At 41.8% G+C, this 11518-nt stretch overlaps 1 protein-coding gene across 1 annotated transcript; it reads right to left on the minus strand.

Moving 5' to 3' along the window:
- Positions 1-3267: 3267 nt before the first annotated feature.
- Positions 3268-11187, minus strand: LOC104962463 (ATP-binding cassette sub-family A member 1-like). Its single transcript, XM_010790899.1, has 15 exons — positions 11133-11187; positions 9115-9174; positions 8503-8621; positions 7872-8069; positions 7678-7770; positions 7048-7285; positions 6670-6809; positions 6404-6520; positions 6108-6305; positions 5654-5859; positions 5317-5493; positions 4873-5095; positions 4379-4600; positions 3893-4097; positions 3268-3398 (listed from the first exon to the last, which is right to left on the minus strand). The coding sequence occupies exons 1-15, from the start codon at positions 11185-11187 to the stop codon at positions 3268-3270; spliced, it is 2382 nt and encodes a 793-aa protein (XP_010789201.1).
- Between the last annotated feature and the right edge of the window lie 331 nt (positions 11188-11518).

Here is an 11518-nt window from a genome sequence, read left to right on the forward strand (position 1 = left end):
ATCCTTCTCTTTGGTTACCCACAAATATAGTTATTGCACAATTCCTACATTTAATTATTTTCTACCTCTCATTGATTTCCCCTGAGAGAAATGTTAAGTATTGTGCAGGGATAACCAAGTCTTTGTTAAATGTATCCCAGATGACTCGGAGACAGTCTCAAAACAAAATTTAAAAATCAATACAGTGAGACGCTGTAAATGGCTTTTGCCGTTTGACAGTCTAATTCCCTTTTATCATGACAAAAGAAGAGCCCTAGAGAGATTTAAAATCTAGAGGGTCTGAAACAATGTCTTTGGTGAGCAACAAATGACGAGCATGTGAATGGGTAGAGTCTTATTTTATTTTAATGTCATTATTTGAATGTTTTCACTCCATTAAATGACAAAACAAGGTCATCAATATGTTAAACTTCATCAAGCCTCTGTTTCCCTGAGTCTTGGTAAGCGCATAGTAAATTCAAATAAGTAGACGGCATAAGAGCGTTCTTTCACACAAACGTCTCTGTAGATGTTCTTGCCAACAATGCCACAACTTTCACTGTTAAATCTTCAAAACCTTCAAGGCAATTGCATAGCAAATATCAAGTTTGCCAACCGAGAAATTTCGTCTGAGGCTATGCTTATGTGTGCTAATCTTGCAGACTTTCAAGTGCAATCACTCTCCAGTGGAAAGTCCGGCTCTTCATTTGACACGGGGTGTTACACCGGACCAGCGGCTAATTATGTTGGCCCGATGATTAACATTTAAAGAAAACACAGTTAGGGCAATAGTTGCATCACAATAGGCTGCCAAGATTATCTTTCTCCTTTTGTGGTATCTTTGTAGATGATAATTAACTGTGTGTTTGTTACAAACCCACTTACATGCAAGTAATGTAATGGCGCATTTCCACTGCAGCGGGTAGCCCCGTTTAAGCGTCCTTAATCGTCCTCAAGCGGCCAGGCCAGTTTTTGGTGGCCTTTCCATCCATATTAGCGTAAGCGACCGGCTAGCGGGTAACTTTTTCTCTCTTTTTCCGGCCCTCATAAAATCGTGGTTCTATCAGGCAGGGCTGAACTAGTGACGTCAACACTCTCAGACTGCTGATGGTCAGAGAAGAATCGTCAAACAGATCGCGCGCGAGATCATCACTAGCGTCGCATATATATACCCTATCTCGCGCGCGATCTGTTTGACGATTCTTCTCTGACCATCAGCAGTCTGAGAGTGTTGACGTCACTAGTNAAAATTACGGGCAGCTAAAAAGTCTAGCGCAACCTCTGTTCTAGATATATATGCGACGCTAGGGATGATCTCGCGCGCGATCTTGTGACGATTCTCTCTGACCAATCAGCAGTCGAGAGTGTTGACGTCACTAGTTCAGCCCCGGCCCTGGCCTGATAGAACCACGATTTTATGGGGCCGGAAAAAGAGAGAAAAAGTACCCGCTAGCCGGTGCTACGCTATATGGAAAGGCCACCAAAAACTGGCCTGGCCGCTTGAGGACGATTAAGGACGCTTAAACGGGGCTACCCGCTGCAGTGGAAATGCGCCATTAATATGGAAAAGTAGGATCCCTTTTCCAGGGTGGACAAACAGGCAACAGCTGTCTTATGTGCAGAAATGACCAAAATCACACACAAATATAAATTGGTTATATGAGGTATTATATCTCAAACATATATGGAAAGCATGTGTCGGGAAGAGCATTGAGAAACCTCCAGGAAGAAAGGAGCAGTGTATTATTCTGACAAGATGATTTGATTATCATGAAATAAAGTAGGGTAGACCAATTATGGCACTACTTCTATTATATTTTATTGTATTAACTTGCACTCTTTGATATGTTTTATTGTGTTGCACTGTTGGAGGAGCCTGTGACCTCAGATTTTCATCGACATAACTACACTGTAGCTATGTACGAATGACAATACAAGCCTTGAATTCTTTAACCCTTGAGGTTCAATCTGCTAGACTTGGCTTTTCACACAATTTTGTTTTGTTTAACATCCTGCCGACTTTGAGAGGCGGGTTAATAAGAATGAAAACGAGATTGAGTGGGTTTCATCCAGACAGACGAGCATTCTCTGAATTCTCGTGGAATGTGTATTTTACGCTCGCAGCGGTGTTTAGGCTCAATCATTAAACTTGAATTGCTCGTAAAGTGTCTGAGTGTCTGTCAGATGATACACACCATATAGTACACACACACACCCTCACATGCAGATGCAGAGTTGTTTACATCTATGTTCACTACTACACTAAACTAGACACATTTCTACACATCAGGATTTATGATCTTCGAACAGACAAATAGATGAACATAAAAACCTAGAAATTTCAGAAACATGATGCTCTGTTTCGTCCCCACACAAATGTCTTTATTTATGTTCACACGTAATATAATTTTGCGTAAGCTTTGCTCCAAAGGGACTCTTCAATTCAGAGAAACACTGATAAGTAGCCTACTGCTGTTTTATTAAAAAATATATAAACTTCAAAATCATGTAACCCTATTGTTATCCAGGACTGTGTTGTACCTGTGCCTTTCACGTCTAGCAAATTGCTGATGGAATTCCAATTTGATTACTTTAAAGGTCCCATGTCATGGCCATTTCTACTGATGATAATTCCATTGTTGAGGTCTACTAAAATAGATTTACATTGTGCAATTTTCCAAACTCACATTGGTTTCTCATACAGCATCTCTGTATACAGTAGTATGGTTATTGACTCTCCGTCCTAAACAGCTTGTTGGAGATCTTGCCCCCNCCGGGGCTGAACTAGTGACGTCAACACTCTCGACTGCTGATTGGTCAGAAAGAATCGTCACAAGATCGCACGCGAGATCATCCCGAGCGTCGCATATATATCTAGAAGCAAGCTTGCAGCATTTATATACACAGCATTTTTTTTAAACGGAGGAGCTACAAAAATGGCAACGTCAAAGAAAAGCTGTCGTTCCTACATCTCACTGGCCAAAAAAAAGTTGATCGCCACGCCTACACTGCGTTGCTACCCCAGTTCCTAAACTGTAATGGAAATGTGCCACGGCCTCGGACGGCCAGCGAGGCAGCCCGAGGCCTGAGCAAGGACGCTTAGGGACGCTTAAACGGGGCTACCCCTCTGCAGTGGAAATGTGCCATTTGTGAGTTACCTGACATGCCGGGGACACATATTTCTGCAAAAAGTGCATTTTGAATGATAGGTCCCCTTTAATGTATCTTTGGATTACTGTGACAGTTTAACTTAGAAGTGAAAGAGAAACATCCGCTTGGTTGGAATGACTACACAAGTGTTGTACCTCCATCCTGTTCTCCAGGTGCGGGGGGGATGGGCATGCCTGCCTCCAGAGGAATTCCTCCCCAATAGTTGATTTGGAAGATGAAGTACCAGGGCCTGGGGATCCCATATTCTCCTGGTGTGAAAAAAACCAGATAAAATGTTATCCCGTGCTACATTTTGATGATACTGGTTAGTGCAATGTTAAGCTAATATACAGATACATTGGCCAATACTACAACAAAACAACACTTAATTTAGTAATACTTAGTAGCAGTGAATTATTTTAATACTTAAGAAATCATTTAATAAAAAATAATGTATTACTGAATTTATATTTGATGATTTAACCAAAAAAAACAAAACACATAAAAGCAGTTTTAAGGTCCAGCTTTCAAATTTGCATTTTTCTGAATAAATGATTATCTGTAAAGAAGGATTCTTTGTCCTGTCTAAACGAAAATCAAGCCAGAAGTATGGTACATTGTATAAGTGATCCTTGAACTAAAAGTTTATAGTTTGCTGAAGACAGAGATCTGTACTCAATATCCCCCTAACTGTAACTCAACAAAAATAAAAGCGCAGAACATTTCCAATGTTTATTTCTAGAATAAAGTTCCATAGTCGCACCGGGAAACACTGCTTCGATGTACCAGGCTGCAGTGGCGTAGATGAACGCGTCCACATAGAGCATGACTATAGAGGTGGTGAAGCTGTACGAGTCTCCTTGCACAGGGCTGGAGCGGAGGTTGTACCACTGGATGCCTACGCCCTGCTCTTCATACTGAGAGAAATACTCACAGCCGAAGCCAAAGGCCACAGGGGACAGAAAGCTCTGATGAAAGAGGAACAAGCACATTATTATCCTGGCACAAGGACACTTTACACAATTCTGTAACAATGGCCAGGAAGAAATAACTTCTTTGTTATTGAAACTCATAGGATTTAATTTATGGCTTACTGATATCATATGGGCATTGAGTCTTGCTACAATTTCTGAAAACTATATGTATTCATGCATCTAGAAAATGTCTTTCTAGTACTATATATATAGTGTATATATATATATATATATATATATATATATATGCAGAATATCTATACATATTTACTTACAGCGATGACTTTGTAGGTGGTGTTGAGGCGGTCTCTCCAGGCTACACACAGTACGTACGGCAGGTACAGCCCGAAGTAGATCAGCCCTCCACAGGCAGCAGCCAGGTTGGCTTTAGAGAAGAAGGTACTGATGAGGAAACACTGCATGATGGTGGCGGTGGCAAACGCCGTCAGGAAAAAAAACACAACAAGTGGGTTGCTGTACGGCAGGATGTCCCCCACCTGAGAGGAAGACAAAATAAAAGTTAGGAGGCTAAACAGTGGCTTCAGGAGGATAAATATTACAGATAAAGGAACGCTATACATTCAACATTTTAAGAAGCTTTGAACCTGAACACATTGAATTGTACACATTATCATCAGTTGAATCTGACTGCACTATTCATATTATTTTTTACAGCTCTATGTTTTCTTTATTGATCAACCGTCTGTTTTGTATCTAAGTGAGCATCTTTTCTTTGATATGTTTTGCGTCGAGTGAGTGGTTATCTTGCCTTTAGCATAGCGATGAGGAGCCCTGCAGAGACAAGGAAAGGAACGATGCTGCTGATGAACCAGCTGAGCCACAGCGTTCCCGTTCCCAGACCCATAATCCTCATGGTTTCCTTCAGCCTCGCCTCCTTCTCGTACACTACGCCTTTGATGATCATCGCCACAGAGTAGATCCAGGCCAGCGTCATGAAGAGTGGCAGAGAGCGGTTCAGCACTCGAAGGAAACTGGTAAAAAAAAAGTATGAAAGTAAGAAAAGGTGAGAAAATACTAATGTAGTTCTAGTCTTAAGCCATGGATTGTTGATGATAAATAAAATACTTATTCATGTTTTCCTGTGGGGACTTACCCACTTGGTGTACTTGAGAAAGGGAATGAACAGCCAACATGATCATGTGGGACTGTGTCCCCAGTTCCTAAAAACATGAATGTACAACATTTGACTTACACATCATCCACATAGCAGGGGTAGGGCATCTGCTGGATGTAGATGCCGGTTGTTTGTTGAACTCCGGACAGGATGCGGCTCACCGCTCTCTCCACCAGGTCCTGGACGTACACAAAGCCACCCCAAATGTAGCGCATATCATTAAAAGGGTCGGCTGCTGGACCTGGGTCCCAAAACCTGAAGGAAAAATACCAAAAATACATTTTGAATATATCTGAATATCAACTTTAATTTCAAAATGCATATTTACTAGAAAGCAAAAGCTGTTTCCTAGAAATTCCAATGAAGAAGTTCTACATTAAGTAAAAAACAAGATATTTTGGAGCTTCCTGAGTACCTGTCCTTGATCTTGTTGGTCCGGGTCACATCATCAATGTCCATTCGGATTTTGTATTTCACGTGGGGCGGCAGGTTAGGGGATGAGGAGTTAGGAAGCAGGAAAACAACACCTGCCCAAAACTGCCGGTCCTCTAGAAGCTCTAACGCCCTGTCAACCATCTGACCTTCAGTGTCCAACCCCTCCAGCTTGTTCAGAGAGAAACACTGAGGGGATAGGAGGAAACACCAAAGTCATTAATAACAAACGACAGGGAAGAAGAGCTGAAGTTTACTTATATTGTGAGGAGTAAGAGGACTATTTACTACCCTACCATCAAACTTTTTTAAAGAATATAAAAAAGGTGCTCAAAAAGGATGGCCATGTTAAAAAAGAAATATAACAGAAGCTGTTGTCAGTAAGAGGCTAGAATTTCTGACATGAAGAAAAATCAAGAATGCCAAAGGAAGAGAACCTCAGAGACTTGTGAGAGGGTGGAGATGGTGTGGCCGAGGTTGTTGTAGATGTCCAGCCAGTTAGGAGGCGCTCCGGGTCTCTTCGGGGTGCCTGGGGGGGGCGTGGACAGGAAACGAGCGATCCTTGAGGCCGTCCAGGTCGTGTTCTCTAGTCTCAGGTTGACCAGTACTGCGACCTCTGGACGCTTCAACAAATCCTGTCATACACACAAACACATTAAATATAAAAAAAAGGTCTTTGCACCAAATGTGTTAAAATACATGTATCCCCCCTGTGAAGAGTCAGCAGTCAGACCTGCAGTAGCTGAATCTCCAAACTGTTCTCCATGTAATACTTGACTCGCGGCCCCACTTCCATCCAGGCCTCATTCAGATCCTGGAGGATCTGCAGGTCCTCAAAGGGCTTGTTCACCTTCAGCAGAAACGTGTAGTTAGCTTAGATGGATGTATTTGTTTCACAATGCCTTACATTTTCTACAACAACTACAGAATATGTTTTCAATTATTAAGATAGAGTTAAAAGCCTGAGAAAGCCTCCCAGATTCACTGAGAGTTGACTACCTCTTTCATGACTTCCTGAACTGCAGGGGTGTCTGGTGTGTACAGCAGTTTTCCAATAAACAGAGGTTTTATCCCTCGCCACACAATGCGAGACAGAGGGTTGGACTCCAGGCCGTGGATCAAACTTTTACAGAATGGAGCTGCGTTGAGAAAAGAACAGACCAAAGGAGACAAATGTTGGACAAAAAAACCTGATTAAACATAGTCATGAGTCATGACACAGCAAAAATTTGATTAGTGGAATTATTGGTTTTTGCTGTGGCTATTATTCCTGTTCATCCTAAAAATCACAAAAGTACAGTTATAATGCAAGAAATATACTCAAACCTTTTCACACAAAGCCATTAATTTGTCTTTAATTATTAGTATGTTTCTCACTTGTGTTGTTGTCATGGTCCAGGTCTTTGTCTTCGGTGCCATTTTTTCCTAAGAAGGACTTGATGTCATTGTCCTCATACCAGTTGAGTGAAGGGATTCGCTCACCACCAATCTCTGGGTGACCGCACATGATCCTTGAAAAAGCACGAAAACTCTCCCTGGGCAACGCCGAGCGATTCGCTGGAGATAGAAGACTGAGAGCTGCACTCATGTCAGCAAAGCTGGAGAGAGAGGAGAACTGAAGGAAGAAAGGAAATTATTTGGAAAAGGACCAGAAAAGAAACACAGAAGAGGGTAAACATGCAGGGAGAAACCACATATATGTTATAATGTACTGTATGTTATTCCTGACAGACATTTTCTTTCAACTTTACTCAGCCAGAAAGTAGGGGAAACATTATCTAAGCACAGAAAGAGACTAAACTCTGATTTCCTGCAAGGTTAAATACATTCCATATTTATTAAGAGGGATAACATAACCACTAAATAGCATTATATTCAATGATAGTTTGATATCATTTCCAATAGCTATCTGTTATTAATAACTAGTGTAAATGTGCAGCACATAACAAAAATACTGTCAAACAAAATTCAAAACGCAGATTAAAAAGAAAAATAGTGTGTTCTCACATCATCGATGAGGACGGCCATCTCCTGGGAAACGGACATGACGGCCAGACTGATGTCCCTGAGGTCTTCGGTGTTAGCCATCAGACGCTCTCTCTGACAGGAAGGACACAGGGACGGGTTTACTGATGGTACTTATTAATGCTCTTAAGATGCTTTTAATCCACTGATTTTTGCACTTTTATGCCAATCCCTACCGTTAACAGCTTGGGCAAATCGAGCTGAGAGAGGAAGATGCGTTCAGCCTCCTTCAGGATGTCAGCTGACACGTTACACAGCTGAGTCTGAAGATCGTTCATGGCTGCTTCTCCTCCGTCCACCGTCAGAAAACGTCCCAGCATGCTCGCATTACACACCAAGTCCTTCAGCTGCAACTCAGATCCAGCCATAACAACCTGCACGTGACACAATTGATGTCCCACTTTTACATGTAACAGTGTTAGGCTCGGACAAAAGATACATAAAACTGGTTCTCCTCTGTGCTGTTTTTTTTATCTGTGATTTAATAAAGCCCATTTACCTCACAGATGCCAAAGTGTTATGTTTAAGATTGCTTTACTCTATATATATATATACACACCGTTAATTTAATTCCACAATTCATAATTCCTCTTTTATCTTTGAACTTGATCTGTCTAAATCTTTTGTTGCCCCTTTTGTTTCTGAAGTGAAAGTTGAAATCATTTTGTATCTTTTGGAAACTTCTGTTAGGTTGCACATGTCAGAACAGATGAACCAATCAAACAGAAGAAACTGCTCAGGGCCCAAGTGAGTTCGCTTTCTACACACTAATTGTTGTTATCCAAGGATATTCAGAAGAGACCTCACCTGAAAATTGAGACGAGCTTTCAGCAACTGGCTCACAGTCACAGACGACAGGCTGCCATTGGTCAGGAGGAAGGAGGAGAAAGTCTCATTGGCTCTCAGGTATTCTTCTACCGGAAGATCTAAAGCAGAAACACGAACATTTAATACTTTCCAGTGCTACTAATAAAACATGCTGTATTACAAATCAACTCCATGACTTCAATCCGGCAGGCTAGCTCACTAGCTAAGCTAAAGAGCTGGATTGAACTTGGAAGGTCAACAGACCAGTTACACTTTTTGACGTGAGGGTTAATTTGACCATTTAAATTATTTCTGTCTCCTGAAAAGCTGGTAACACGAAAAGAAAAACAACAATAGCAAAGATAAGTTAAAAAAAAATAGCTTTATAATATTTACAGTATCAAACCGGGAGGATGGTGGGAGTTAGCAGATGACTATAAGGCCCTGGATGTGGGAAATCTTGAAGAATAAAACTCTGTAGAGCCTACTTTCATCCATCCAATTGTTTGTCTGGGGTATTCATGTAATATAATCTCTCCAGAGCAAGGAGAAGCAAAACAGACGCTCCGTGCTGCTCCACAGTGAGGTAATTGGCCACATTCATCCGGTCACTTGACACCTGTTTAGAGCCATTCACACAGATCAACTGGCTGCTACTGTACGCTCTCAGTCCTGCTCAGGGAACACAGAGAACAGAGCTGGATACAAAAAGGTCTGAATTCATTTAGACAACATGAGATGGCATACAGGGACTTAATAGTGCTATCTGTTAGATATATTTATTTAAAAAGCTCTGTCTTTTTTTTATTAAAGAAAAGGTTTTCCAGAAATATAACATTTGTATGCTGCGAATGGATCTGGCCTTTCCTAGATCCAGGACATGGTTAAACTGTACACCCCAGCGCGTGCACTCCGCTCTGCATCAGCCAAACGGCTCGCTGCACCCGCACTGCGAGGGGGACCCAAGTTCCCGTCAGCAAAAACACGTGGGTTTGCTATCCTGGCTCCAAAATGGTGGAATGAGCTCCCCATTGAAATCAGGACAGCAGAAAGCTTACACATCTTCCGGCGACGACTGAAAACTCATCTCTTTAGACTCCACTTCGAGCGATTTAATTACTAACAAAGCACTTATATACTAATAAAGGGCTGGCTTTTCTAAAGCCAACCAAGCTTTCTTTGTGTTATAAACAAGTGTATTTATGCAAACCGCAAAATCCTAGTAACCATCGAGACGAACGGTCATCAAACACGAAAAATTCAGTAGACGGTGTGGCAAGTAACAAGACATGAGTTAGTTCGATTAGAGACCCAGAAAAGGAAGTGAACATCCAGTAAAAGGTTTGTTTCGGAACGGCAGCCCGTCGTGGAACGGGACCTAGGTCCCGGTAATGTAGACGTTGTAGTTTGTTGGGCGACGAAGTTTCGGGGCTGGGCCCCTCTTGTCACCTGTTCAACCCCGTTGAAACTGTTGAGGTACATCCCATTTTACCTCCATGTTTTGTGCCTGTCAACAGACCTCAGCACCTTCGATTTTTTCTATTAGTCTGTGTGAAATTAATCAAGGTTGTACAAGTTTAATTTTAAACATTTAGACGCAGTAAGGAAACTGAAAACAATACTCCATAACTTTTCGATATCTAGTCTGACGTACGACGACGTTTGTGATAATGACTTCTAAACATCACTCCCCCCGTCGGTGACAAATTTTTGGGTGAGGTAACAAAAGAATTGACAGACGGACTACTAATTGTTCTACTCGTGTTTAGAAACTGCGTTTACTATCAAATAGTAACATCCTTCAGTATGGTTGACCTTCTAGGTCACAAGCTCGTAGATTCTTTACACAAATGAATTAAAGTTTCAAACGTATACAACCCTTTATACTATTCACAATAAGGGAAACAATTTCTGTTATACTATGTTTATATCTGTGGACGACAGTACGACTTACGATTTATATCGTGTTTCCAAATACTAGTACGTTCTTTGATTCGGTTGGGTAGGCAAAGGAAGGGAGGGCGAATAGGCACCAACCCCAGCGCCCCCATCGTCAAGGTTGTCTCTCGTGGGTTTGAAAGAAAAGGGGACCGGTGTTAGTTGGTCGAGACTGACCCCTAGGGTTCCGCCGAGGGTCCGGTCGCTTCTCTATATTTCTTCTTTGATTCAATTTTTAGTTTATGTTATCGGGTACCAGTTTTCCTCTGTCAAGTCGGTTTAGTTTTTCCCACATCCCAGTGAACAATAGAAAGATTTATCAAAACCACAGTCAATGTCTAACCGCCACGGCATTTCTACTGCGGGAAGGAGAGGCCTCAAATTACTTTGATCTTGAACCGATACAATAAAAGTTGAAAACCTGCCAGCGCGTCGACAGGAAAATAAAGGGCCAGCTACGACATAAGTAAGTGTGTCAACAATCATACTAGCGTCTACAATTCATCACCAAATGACCAGTTGATTGCAAGACAACATCAAAATAATGTATTAACTGGACGTACAAAAACAGGTCATTTCTTTGAGAAAACACGAGAGAGCAGGAGGTCTGGACAGAGCAGAGAAAACACCTGCGCGGTCTGCGAAAAGGACAGGAGCACGCTTTGGTCTCTAAGGCGAAAGTCCTGACGTACCCGTCACAGGTTTCAGACCCTGTCTCTTCTGGGCACCTCGGACCGGGTTGGGCATGTGTGGTCGAACAAACTTACAGGAGACATCGGTTGGACTTCCCTATGGAAACTGTAAGTCTGACGACACTGTGAAAGAAAATAATAATAAATGATGATGTCGAGCACTCACCGTGATGGTCGTCTGTCGAATTTTACCTAAATCCAAATGATGACATTACTCACCAAATGGGGGTAAGACGTGTGCCCGTTGGTATGGTGTTCAGCATAATAGTACGGTACAGTTTCATATAGAAATTTCAACGAAAGGTTCTAGTTCTTACTTATATACCTCTGTTGGTTATCCTCGTAACGAAGACAGGGAGCGTTCAACCAACACACCAAATTTGTTC

The sequence above is a fragment of the Notothenia coriiceps genome, unplaced genomic scaffold (assembly GCF_000735185.1).
Source record: "Notothenia coriiceps isolate Sejong01 unplaced genomic scaffold, NC01 NC01_scaffold00034824, whole genome shotgun sequence".
In the NCBI taxonomy this organism is placed as follows: domain Eukaryota; kingdom Metazoa; phylum Chordata; class Actinopteri; order Perciformes; family Nototheniidae; genus Notothenia; species Notothenia coriiceps.